At 37.7% G+C, this 13,463-nt stretch overlaps 1 protein-coding gene across 1 annotated transcript in view; it reads left to right on the top strand.

Moving 5' to 3' along the window:
- Positions 1 to 13,463, top strand: part of SLIT3 (slit guidance ligand 3) — a gene marked incomplete at its 3' end in the record, with an annotated part of 545,814 nt that overhangs the window by 259,504 nt on the left and 272,847 nt on the right. The window contains exon 5 of the mRNA XM_083351312.1: positions 1,151 to 1,222. Coding sequence (XP_083207438.1) covers positions 1,151 to 1,222 — 72 coding nt within the window. The remainder of the gene's footprint in view (positions 1 to 1,150; positions 1,223 to 13,463) is intronic.

The raw sequence follows: 13,463 nt of genomic DNA on the forward strand, positions 1-13,463 counted from the left end.
TTATCTTTTTAAATGAAAGAAATAATAATAATAATAATAATAATAATAATAATAATAATAATAATAATAATAATAATACTTCTTAATCATTTTAGGACTTACTGACATTATTCTTTTTCTGTTCATGGGCACAAAATATTTGTGAACATATTGATTGTGCTTTAGCCAATGTTAATTGCATCGATGGTAGGGAATATTTTGTTAGATTCACATGCTGATTAGAAAGTTCAAAATTGCCAAACCAGAATATAACTTTCCATTATATTTTTATTCTGTAATGTAAACCAAATGAAGGATTTCTAAAAAAGTAGCCACAAAAATAGCTTCATGAAGATCTCTTCCTATAGATATAAGACCAAGTAAATCAAGCAAAATAAGAGGAAAAATATGATGCTTACTTATTTCTTAGACATATGATAAAGATGGAATAGGTATGGGAATTTTTATGAAATCACTCATTTTAATAAATCTGCAGTGTGCACTTATAGCAAGTGTTATCTACATCTATCTGAAATGGTTTTGAACTAATATGTAGAGATTGCACCACAATCTATATACTAATAGTCAGTGCTTTTTTTGCAAAAGAAAAAGGTGCCGGAACTCACACAGGTCATACAAACCACCTTGCCTACCCTACAAGGTTCCATCCAAAAAAGGTGCCAGAACTCCGTTCTGAGCGTTCTATGACAAAAAAAGACATGCAAATAGTATTGCTTCTTATTTTATCCTTTCTACTATATTTTAGTTACTTATTTCCTCTGTTATTTTAAGTTTCTAGTGTTTATTCCCACATTTAAGATAATAAAGAAATGAACTGTTAAAAATACAGACTTAAAAAGTACATTTAAACCATTTCAGGGCAATTTGGTGCAATATTTATTTTGAAATGCATACACATAAGAGTAGTTGGTACACAGTAGCAGCTACTGTGTTAACAGTCCAATAATTTTCTTGTGTGATTTATGAAAATATAAAATTCTGCATAGATACCATTTCAGTGCATAACATATTAAAAGTATGCTAAGATTTTCATTATGCTTCCTCTTCATGTCACAGGAATTTGCAGTTATGAACACACCTTTATGCCAATTTTTTTTTAATTCAGTCACTTTCAATGAGTTCATAATATTTATTTGTTTGTTATTTTTAGGGACTTAAGTGAAAACCAGATTCAAGGCATCCCTAGGAAGGCTTTTCGCGGAATTACTGATGTAAAGAATTTGTAAGTATTGTCTATAAATAGAATTTGAGCTGAAGCTAAATTCTTTTCATATGTTATTTTATGTATTTTATGTATTTCAGACAAGATATACATCTTTGTGTTATACAGAAGTAGTTTTCTTGTTTAGAAATAGGTGGTCACCTTTGACCTCCATTCAAATTTTGATTAAATATATGTATAGCCTTTCCATATATTATTTTTACCTATTGCAATCTTAAACGTCTGTTGAAGAGAACTTGGAACAAATTGATAACTTACTTTGTACTATATAGGTAGTGCTTGATTAACAACGGTAGCTGGGATCAATTTTTTCATTTGCTACCAGTGTAGTTGTAAAGAACAACATCATATGGCTTCATCATTTAGCAATGGCAATTGTAGTATTTGCCATTGTTATGGAATGATTGCAGGTAATTAAGCAAATTCTAGGTGGCTTGTAAATAGGTCAGCTGGCAGGCAGGTAAGTGGCTGGTACCAAGTGGAGGAAGATGCCTGGCCTGCTTGTACCACAAAGTGCAGCATGTGTGCAGTGTGTATGTGTGGGGGGGAAGGTGCTACTGCTGGGTAAGGGAGGCTGAGTGATTTAGCGAAGCAACTTGCAATCTTCCCTACCCACTTCCCCATTGACTTTGCTTGCGGGAAGCAGGCAAGGAAGGTTGCAAATGGCAATCTCATGACCATTACGCAACCATCATAATGTAAGCCAGTTGCCAAGTGATTGTGGGGAGGGTGGGATGCCTAGAATTTCAAGAACTGATTGTAAGTATCCCTCAGTGCTGTCATAACTTTGAATGGACACTGAAGAAGTGGTCATTAAACAACAAATTATTAATAACTATAGCAAATACATAATACAGTGGATATATCTTCAAGGATTTTCAATCCAAGCAACAAGTAAGTCTGTTTCTTTCTGTGACTTAAGAAATATGCAGTGGTATTACATACTGTGATATGTTAAGAAAATCTAGGTCCCCTACAATGGAGACTATGGAGGCTTCATGGATTACACATTCATCACAATTGAATCTTATATTATTCAACTACTGTTCTGTTCTCTTAATATTAATTTGCATATAGTTCTTTCCTTTATAAAGCTGTTCAGATATATTATATCAGTAATTTTCCAAAAATCATATCCAGTACACCAGTATTCTTTATTTTAACTGTAGACAAACTTTCTCGACTGTATCCATGAGTCATTGACTGAAATTAAAACTGGAGAACTGAACCACATGCTCTTAATTTTAAAACTACCACACAAGGGAGCCATGCATTTAATTATTTTTCTCTATTCATTTTCTGAAGTTGTATTTCTTTTTTATGTGGTTAGCTACCATTATATATGTGAATGTGCTAATATCTATTGACTTGGCTTAATTAATTTTCTTTCACAAGATGTCCAGCTTTAAATTAGCTGTATGATATAATTAACATGTACAGTTACGTTAAGAAGAGAACAAAGATAATTGAGTCAGTCCTCACGAGAGGAAGCAAACTGTAGGAAATACTTTGAAAAAATAGTATTTTGTTGTTGTTAGCTGCGAAGTCGTGTCCGACCCATCGCGACCCTATGGACAATGTTCCTCCAGGCCTTCCTGTCCTCTACCATCTTCTGGAGTCCATTTAAGCTCATGCCTACTGCTTCAGTGACTCCATCCAGCCACCTCATTCTCTGTCGTCCCATTCTTCTATTGCCCTCAATCTTTCCCAGCATTAGGCTCTTCTCCAGTGAGTCCTTCCTTCTCATTAGGTGGCCAAAGTATTTGAGTTTTAGCTTCAGGATTTGGCCTTCTAAAGAGCAGTCAGGGTTGATCTCCTCTAGGACTGACCGGTTTGATCGCCTTGCAGTCCAAGGGACTCACACGAGTCTTCTCCAGCACCATAGCTCAAAGGCCTCAATTCTTTCGCGCTCAGCCTTTCTTATGGTCCAACTTTCACTACCATACATTGCAACTGGGAAGACCAGAGCCTTGACTATACACACTTTTGTTGACAGGGTGATGTCTCGGCTTTTTAGTGTGCTGTCTAGATTTGTCATGGCTTTCCTCCTGAGGAGCAAGCGTCTTTTAATTTCTTGGCTACAGTCTCCATCTGCAGTGATCTTGGAGCCCAGGAAAATAAAATCTGTCACTACCTCCATTTCTTCCCCATCTATTTGCCAGGAATTGAGAGGGCTGGATGCCATGATCTTGGTTTTCTTAATGTTAAGTTTCAACCAACTTTTGCACTCTCCCTCTTCACCCGCAACAAGAGGCTCTTTAGTTTTGAGAAACCATCATTTTGTTGTAACTCTAAAATAGTTGATAGGGGATAATTGAAGAAGAGCAATAAATATCCTTCCTTACATTTTTTACACACCTGATGTATGTACTGTATATCAATCTTTCCAGCTCCATCTATTCCTGGTGGGTGTGGCCACCCTCTGCAGCTGATGTGGAACCCCAGGAAAAGCATTTGGTCTCTCTCTAATGTTCCTGACAGGTGTTATATATGTGCTCATTCACACTCAAAATAACATTTGACCTTTCAGATTTGGATCACTGCACAACCCTACTGAGTAGATTCAGTTGTACTTCAGAAGTGAGGGAGGAAGAATTCATCTGGGGAAAAGAGAATCAATCAGCAAACAATTTGTTTCTCTTAGAAATACCTGTTCTGGGTACTTTTGGAAGGTTGTATATTGAAAAAGGCTGTTCTTTCCAGAAGAAAAAAAATGTTATGTGTTCACTTAAGTACCATTTTGCCCAGTGAGCTGGACAGATTTCTATCAAGGTCTTTTACTCTAGTTCTAAGTAGTGCTCCCCAAACTCCTTTAGTTAATCTTTAAATAGCTATTTAAAATTATTTTTCTTATATTTGATTAAGGAAAACCAAGTCCCATTTAAAAAAGAAGAAGCAGAAGCAGAAGCAGCCACTATTCATGAGCAAGCAAAAAGGTTTAAAAGAATTCTGAGGGGAAAAATAGTAGAGGTTTAATCAAAAACTTTATCAACTGTAGTGGTTGATGAAATTTACTTCCAGAAATTGTACTGAAGACATTGAAAAAAGCTTTAGATGAATAGACTAGTTTCATACTGTTTTTTTCAAATGTGGCTTTCTATATTATGCATACATCTATGTGCATACTATATCTATATATGTTCATATATAAATAAAGGCATATATGTGTGAACAAGGCACACAAATACATACAATAACTACCAGTAGCCTACCTCTGTGCTCCTTGATAACAAGGAGTCTGATACAATTCAACTGGCTAGGCAATCCTAGTTTTTTCATCAGCACCATGGGCAGCCATATTGCAGGGGACTTAGGGTGGAACTAAAAGCAGTGGTGGGATTCAGCCATTTTGCACCAGTTCGGCAGAACCGGTAGCTAATTTTTTGTTACCCAGGCCCAGAAAGGACTTCCGGAAGTGGAATCCACACAGAGAACTAGTTGTTCACATATTTGAATCCCACTACTGACTAAAAGTATTATTGAAGACCCAGTGAGACTTCACTGCAATGAACTATGCTACTATGGTTGTTGATTCATTAAAATATCTCCAGACTTTCCATGGGAATGAGATCTTTTGCAGAATCTTACTCTTCTTCCTCAGAAGATCAGCTAGATTTCCACAGCATTTGTGAGTTCTATCAGAATGGTATATACAATCTGCCTTCCCTTAAACTTGCAGAAAAGAGAGCCATGGGTGTTACCTTATGTCTTGCCACCACTTGTTGAATTGAACTTGACTTCCATCCATCCCAAGACCAATAAGAAGGCTGGCTAATATTCTATATCACCTGAGATAACAGAGATAATAAAGTACAGTAGATGGTCCTTTGACTCTCATTGACTTCTTTGAAAATGTGGTAGCTAAATTTTGTGAATATACTATTAAAATTATGTTGCCAAGTTCAGGCTGTTGGGAGAAGCTCAGCTGTTGTTGTCTGCTGCACACAATATTCTATGCTGCTATCATGTCCCCATTTCTATTGTTGCCAAACTTTATTCCCTCTGCCCATGCCATCTTAGGTCCATGTCAAGGAGATGCAGTCTGTGCTTGGGATGAAAGGAGAAAATTGTACAGTAATACATTATCTTGGTTCCAAGAACTAAATAGGGAAATTTTGCTTCCCAATGAATGAACTGGTTCAGATCCAGCTGCTGTTGCATTACTTACTACAAAAGCATTACAGCTTCATGATGAAGATGAAGATTGACTTAAACTCAACCTGTTATCTGCCTCCTTTACCTATTTTCTAAGTTAGATTGGCTTCAGACATGTGGCCTTTGGCCTGTCTGCAGCTGAGCTCTAACAGCAAAAAATACAGGAGAGAAATAATTGACACTGATGGATTGAACCGTACACATTTGTACGCTTTATGTTGGAGGCAATTTCCCAAGTGATTTTCTAATTAAGAAAACAATGTTGCACTTCCGTTGGCCTAATTAGGGTAACTGTATGGAATACAGCTTGGGTCACCCCAGAGAGGAATGAACTGGAATATGTATTTTAATTTATGAATTAAATTACTAGGAGGAGGTAAAGTTTTTCATTTAGATTTATATTTTAATACCTGGTGCTGGTAGTGGCCAGAATTCTATCCTTTGCATTTTGGCCTCTGTATTGCAATTAAAGTTATGCAATTCAATAATGAGGGTAATCTATAAAAGACCACTTAAAAGATTGCATTGGAATGTTCAGTAGAGGAAATTTTTTCATTCTCTTTCTGGCTGTAGGATTTGCCAGTCAGACGGGATCACTTAAAAGCCCTACTTGCCATCCCTGAATAATTAACTTACCCTACTGGAGGTTCGACCTCAGGATTTTCTGCATTATTTCGTCCTAGCAGCATCAAGTAGAAATTAAACAAAATGTTAGTTAATGATATAAGATATTTGTTGGTTCATAAATAATTTGTGCCTGATTTAAACTCTTAAACTCTATCTTCATTATATTTAAACTTTACAACTCCTACTTAAATATTGTCCAGTATTATTTATTTATTGATTAGATTATTATTCCGCACTTATTATTTCATAGATAAGGCAGCAACCCCTGTCTCCTCCTGTTTTCTCCACAACAACAGTCCTGTGAGGTGGATTGGGCTGAGAGAAAATGACTAGCCCAAAGTCACCCAGCCAGTTTTCATGCCTAAATTGGGACTAGAATTCACAGTCTCCTGATTTCTACGACAGCACTTTAATCACTATACCAAAATGGTTCTCCTATTTAAAGCATTCAAAATGGAAAATATAATTATTTTTTTGTTATTTTATACTTATTGTAAAATATTTTCTAATACTGTTCTTATATGCAGCGAAACAACCAAGAGGAATATAAGTTGGTATACAGATATACGCATTTAAATGTTCGGTATCAATTGGATTGTAATGTGAAGCCATGTTTATAATATTCACTTCTTCTAACTTGTGGCCTGTTCTGCTGCTGTATCTTTCAGCTTTCTCTAACCCATTCTTTGAATAATCACTATATTAAACTAATATTTCTAGATTGAAAAGAAGAAGCTTGATTAGATCATATACTGTTGCTAGCCTTATCATTATTAACAATACTCATTTTTTTTCTAGGAAAGCCTTGAACTGCTCTATCTTATGTTTCATACTTGTTTCATGCTGGAGTCCAATATTTGTAATGGAATCAAGCCAAAAAAATGTCACTTTAGCTCAGGAGAATAGTTTCTGCAAGTAAATATAATCCATATGACTAAATGTTGCATGACTAGATTTAATAGTTCTTTCAGATATATTAATGAAGCAGACTAAAAGATTTCAAAGGCTGAACAAAATACAGCATGAGACATTACTTTTTTTTTAAAAAAAAGTAACAAAATAAATTCTGTGAGAAAACCTTGGTAGCTACATGTAGTTATCTAATTTCCCCCACTCCTGAAATAATTATCTTCTGGACCGTGATTGAAAATTCTTGATAAAATTTTCTGCATGTTCTTATAAACACATTTAAAATTTTCATTTTTTATTTTAATTCCATTTATATCCCGCCCTTCTCCGAAGACTCAGGGCGGCTTACAAGCTTAGCAGTAGCCTTCATTCTATGTATATGCCTGCTTATTAGGGCTTTCACACACACACACCCCCAAGCGGCATTATTACAAAGTCAGTTTATTGCCCCCAACAATCTGGGTCCTCATTTTACCTACCTCGGAAGGATGGAAGGCTGAGTCAACCTTGAGCCTGGTGGGATGCGAACCTGCACTCATTGCAGGCAGCTGGTGTTACTTAAGGAGGCATTAGCCCACTGCTCCACCAAGGCTCTAAAATGCAATTCTGTCCCCAAATTGTATAAATAAAACATTTCAGATTTTTCTGTATGTGAGGAAAGAACCTGGCATGTCAAATGCACATTATGGACTATAATTTTCCAGTTATTAGGAAAAAGTACAATAGAGTATAGTATTGTTAGAGCTAAGACATAACCCCACAATTTCCTTTACTAGTGTTAGCAACATTCACAGTGACTGCAGCAATTCCCCCTGTTTTCTTTTTATGCAAAGTAGTTGGACAGTATGCAGTCACTTCAAAATAATTTCTTTAAGATGAAAACCAGCTCACAGTTTTTATTTCCTTATTTGGCTGAATTGTTGAATTAATAAAAACTACACATCCAAGTGATTCATCTTTTTCAATGGGGGTAAATGAATGCAATGTTAGAGTTACATTTCATATTTTTGCTTCTCTTTGAAAGATGGATATATTCTTAAAGGAATTCAAACTCTAACTGTCTCAATTTTATAATCACTCTCACTATGTATATTTTCAGAATCCCTCTCAAAATTAGAAAGTTTGCTTGTAGGAATCATAAGTATTAATCTTGTTACATACTGTTTTTGAAAATTTGCATGCTTTCAACTCTGTCATCGGGTACAGCTGATTAAAACAACAAAATTAGTCTTGGACCCTTTATTTAATTTTCCTAATCTTAGAGAGATGCTCAGTCTTGCTTTAGATCCCAATCCTATCTCACCATTTATATACTACTAAAACTCTTTTTCTGTTTATCTGTTTGTTAGTTTGTACCCTCACAAATGGTGCATTATGCCATTATACCATAAGGTAAAGGTAAAGGTTCCCTCGCACATGCGTGCTAGTCGTTTCCAACTCTAGGGGCTGGTGCTCATCTCTGTTTCAAAGCCGAAGAACTAGCGTTTGTCCGAGGACGTCTCCGTGGTCATGTGGCCGGCATGACTAGACGCCAAAGGCGCATGGAACGCTGTTACCTTCCCACTGTAGTGGTCCCTATTTTTCTACTTGCATTTTTTACGTGCTTTCGAACTGCTAGGTTGGCAGAAGCTGGGACGAGTAACAGGATTTGACCTGCCAAACTGTCAACATTCTGATCGACAAGCTCAGCGTCCTAACCCACTGAGCCACCACGTCCCTTACCTTTATTATACCATAACAATATATTAATCAAGGAACCTAAAATATGCTACCCAAAGTAGGCATAGTAACGTGGAATCCATTATTCCTATGAGATTGAAATTTACTTGAGATTTAAACCACTTTTATTTGCAAAATTGTGACCATTTCAGCATCCCCACAGCCACAGTCCCTGCTAGCTTCCCACAAACAAAATCGTCAGGGAAGCTGGCAGGAAGTTGGAAGTCACTTCTGCTTCCATTATTTTTTTCACCCACCCATGATCATTCTATTTATCTGTTTAGGTAAGTAAATAAGCTCATACTCCTGTGAAATCAGGAGATGTAGGCAGTTCAAATGAGTATAAATAATTATTGCAAGGTTAAGCTATCTACAAAAATCTGAGCTACTAACGGTCAAGAGAAATGAGTAGGAATTAAGTAGGCATTCAAGGGACTCATGATTTATGATGCATATGACCTCTCCCTTGGCTTCAGCCTGGTCATCTCCTACAGTATGTCTTGACTTATTATTGAAATTTGTTCCCATTTCACTTTTTTTTTTCTGCTAAGGAAATGCACTCTTCTTAGATGATCATGGGACAGTCCAGCACTGGGGTAAAAAAATATGGTCAGCTTAAATTTTATGTTCATTCTGGTCAAATCAAATTGCACTATCTGTCTTTCAAAGGATGACCCAACAGGTCACAGGGTTGTCTAGTGTTTTCTAATCTTTAGATGATTTCTTTATTATCCATAAAATAAATAAATGAATGTAATTTACATTTTTTTCTCAAAAGAATCACAAGTGAATTGTTGTCCCTGCTTGGGGAATAAACCTGCCAAAGTTTAGCAAAAGAAATGTGATATTTGTGCTGGATGATTTTGGTGTTTTTTTCTTTTTCATCAAAGGGTTTTTTATTCTTTTTATTCTATGTCTCTGCCTGCCTGCCTGCCTGCCTGCCTGCCTGCCTGCCTACCTACATACCTACCTACCTACCTACCTACCTACCTATCTATCTATCTATCTATCTATCTATCTATCTATCTATTTATCTCTCTCATTTTTTTTTCTTTCTTTTCCTTTCTTTTTTGGCCAAGTTGTCTTTCCTCAGAGGACAAAGCCTGACACATTTTGGAGAGATACCTACAAAAGTTAGGGAGCTATCAATGCATCTTAATTCAATTAACTACTTTGCTGCAGAGCTTCGTATCATCCAAATAATGGTGGACACCTTGTTTTCTAAGACACCTAATGGTTTAGAATTTGCTGCTGTGTTTTAACTTTAGCTGTGACGGGCTGGATCAGCAGTGTTATTTCCCAAATGTATGATTTTACATTATGAGTTTTCCATGAAAACATACATTATGAGTTTTCAAAGACATTTCTGTGCAGATAGGTTAGGTTTGAAAAGGTTGAAAATAAGGTTCAAAAAATTCCAATCCAGACTAATGGGTGAAAAAGACATTTTTATGTGAAACAGAGAATCCTCCGTTAGAGCAGCTTGACAGCTTGCCCTTTTGATATAGGGTGGGCAGATTCAATTCAAAGATTTATGGTTAATGCTCTGTAGAATGCTCATTTGTTTAATATATATAGATTATGAGTTCTAGTCCTGTCTTAAGCACAAAGCCAACTAGCTGACCTTGGGACAGAATGCCAGGACTTATTGTTCCCAAGGGGGGAAAAATTAGAAAAAAATTGCTACACTGCTGCACAGCTGCTGTTCAGGGCCACCACCATCCTGTGGAAATCAGACACCATCATGTGATCCTCATATTCAATTATTCCTGGCAGTTTCTCACAAGTTGATGGCACTCATCTTTTGATGTTCTGAGGCTCTTTCTGTCTTCAGAAACACCAAAAGAAGGGTTCTAGCCCTCACAATGTTTCAAAGGTAGAAAGATTCTTAGAACATCAAAAGATGAGTACCAGCGCCCATGATGTTTCCAAATGATAGAATGAGCCTCAGAAATATTGTGAGAGGAACTCTTACATCTCTTTTTTTTAAAAAACAAGTTTTATTAGTTTTCCAATTTAACATGAAAATATTTAGAAAGCATCATGGTGACTGGGTAATCAAAGGTTCAATAACAGAGTTGTTAGTACCTATCTCAGGTTACATTATCAGTACATCCTTCTCTATTTATCTTAACATTTAATATAACATGCTTAAAACTAGAAAATTTCTAACAATAACATGCTCAGTTAAAAAAAATATCAGTCTATTTTTATTTATACATATCCATATCCTGTTTTTAAATTTTTCCTAATTTTTAATTTTGATTATAGTAATCAGGTTTAGCCTCTGACATCCATAATAGCATCCATAACCCAAAATTCCCTTATTTCACTACACAAAATTTATAACATCTAAAATAAACCTAATCCTACTGGATTATGGGTAGGCTGAGCTCCACCACCTGTTTATTGGACCCGTGTCCCTCCTGGCTGATTTATGTGGCTCGGGAGGAGACACAAAGCTGGTTCCAGGCAGTAATAACTGCCTCTTTGAGGGAGGGTGTTTTCCCCGCCGCCTTGAAGGAGGTGGTGGTGAGGCCCCTTCTCAAGAAGCCTGCCCTGGACCCAGCGATTTTGAATAACTATCGTCCGGTCTCCAACCTTCGCTTTTTGGCAAAGGTTGTTGAGAGTGTGGTGGCTTATCAGCTTCCTCTGTTCCTGGAGGAAACTGATTATCTTGACCCATACCAATTGGGTTTCAGGCCCGGGCACAGCACGGAGACGGCATTGGTCGCGCTGGTGAATGATCTCTGGTGGGCTGGGGACAGGGGTTGTTCCTCTGTCCTAGTTCTATTAGATCTCTCAGCGGCTTTTGATACCATCGACCATGGTATCCTACTGCGGCGTCTCAGGGGGTTGGGAGTGGGAGGCACTGTTTTACGGTGGTTCTTCTCCTATCTCCTGGGCCACTCGCAGTCGGTGTTGACAGGAGGGCAGAGATCCACCCCAAGGCTTCTCATTTGTGGAGTTCCTCAGGGGTCGGTTCTCTCTCCCCTCCTGTTCAACATCTATATGAAGCCGCTGGGTGAGATCATTCGTGGTTTCAGGGTGGGGTATCATCAGTATACTGATGATGCTCATTTGTATACTGATGATACCCAACTTTTATACTGATGATACTTTTATACTGATGATACCCAACTTTTTTTCTCCACCCTGAACCAACCCAGTGATGCCCTCGCCGTGATGTCCCGTTGCCTGGAGGCAGTCCGGGTCTGGATGGGGAAAAACAGGCTTTGTCTCAATCCTGCCAAGACTGAGTGGCTGTGCATACCGGCATCTCGGGTTAACCAATGTATTCCATCATTAATGATGGGGGGGTGAGGTGTTACCCCCCATTGATAGGACTCGCAACTTGGGCGTCCTCCTGGATTCACGGCTCAGTTTTGAAGATCACATAGGAGCCGTGACCAGGGGGGCTTTTGCCCAGGTTCGCCTGGTGCACCAGTTGCAACCCTACCTGGACCGAGATGCCCTACGCACAGTCACTCATGCGCTCGTGACCTCCTGGTTAGACTACTGCAACGCTCTCTACATGGGGCTGTCCTTGAGGACCACTCGGAGGCTTCCGCTGGTGCAGAATGCAACCGCGCGAGTTGTGATGGGGGTTTCCTGATACTCCCATGTAACACCTCTCCTCCGCGAGCTGCATTGGCTTCCGGTTGCCCTCCGGGTGAGATTCAAGGTGCTGATGATGACCTATAAAGCCCTAAAAGGCTTGGGTCCGGGATATTTGAGGGAACACCTGCTGCTGGCATCAAGTTCCCTTCGTCCTGTGTGCTCCAACAGGGAGGGCCTTCTCAGGGTGCCGCCGGTAAAAGACTGCCGGTGGATAACACCCAGGGGGAGGGCCTTCTCTGTGGGTGTGCCTGCCCTTTGGAACCAGCTGCCCATGGAGCTTAGGACTACCTTTGTTCATTTCACCAGGACCTAAAGACCTGGCTCTTTGAGCTTTCCGGCCCAGGCTGAGAGTTTTTAATTGGGGTTTTTATATTTTTTACTTCAGGGATCGAATTTAATTATTTTTAATTGTTTTTTTAATTTTTTTATTGTATTGATGTTTTAAACACCTTGTAAACTGCCCTGAGTCCTACGGGAAAAGGGCGGTATATAAATCTAATAAAATCTAAATCTAAATCTATATAGGTAAATTCTAGTTTTATTTCATAAACATTTCTATTTCTCATCCTGATACATCACAGCTTACTAATACAATAATCTAGATTTGTCAATCTATTTTTACTTATCCATGTTCTGTTTTGAATTCTAATTCTTAATTTTTAGTTAAACTATTCAAATTTAACCTTTAACATCCATAATAACATCCATAACCCAAATTTCCATTGTATCATTACACAAATTATACTGTCTAAAATAAGCCTAGTAAATAAACATATTCTAGTTTTATCTCATAGATATTTTCTATTTCATAACCTAATAAATCACACCTTACTAAAAGAATAGCCTTTAGTAGCTCTCTAACAGTTCTTTTTTTAAAAAAAAACCTAACTCTAGCTTTGTTTTTGTGCCAACCAGGTTTCCAGACCAAAAACTTTGAATTGTCAGATAGGTCTCCCTTCATTCCAGCACATATTGCTTGAATCAAGGGAGACTGTCTAGCCATCAATGATCCAGAAAAGCTAAACCATTTATAATCATTGAATTGTTGCACTGATAGCTGAAATCTCTCTAGTTTGCTCTAATACCTTTATCTTCTCTTCAGTCTGGTCTCTTCCTTCCACTGGTATCTTCTGATTTAAGTAGAAGGTTGTATCCAATTTTGTAGTTATTGCTTGGTTGTCCAGGTTTTCAATAAGCTGTCTTTGTTGAT

The sequence above is a fragment of the Vipera ursinii genome, assembly GCF_947247035.1.
Source record: "Vipera ursinii genome assembly, chromosome: 2".
NCBI classification, from domain to species: domain Eukaryota; kingdom Metazoa; phylum Chordata; class Lepidosauria; order Squamata; family Viperidae; genus Vipera; species Vipera ursinii.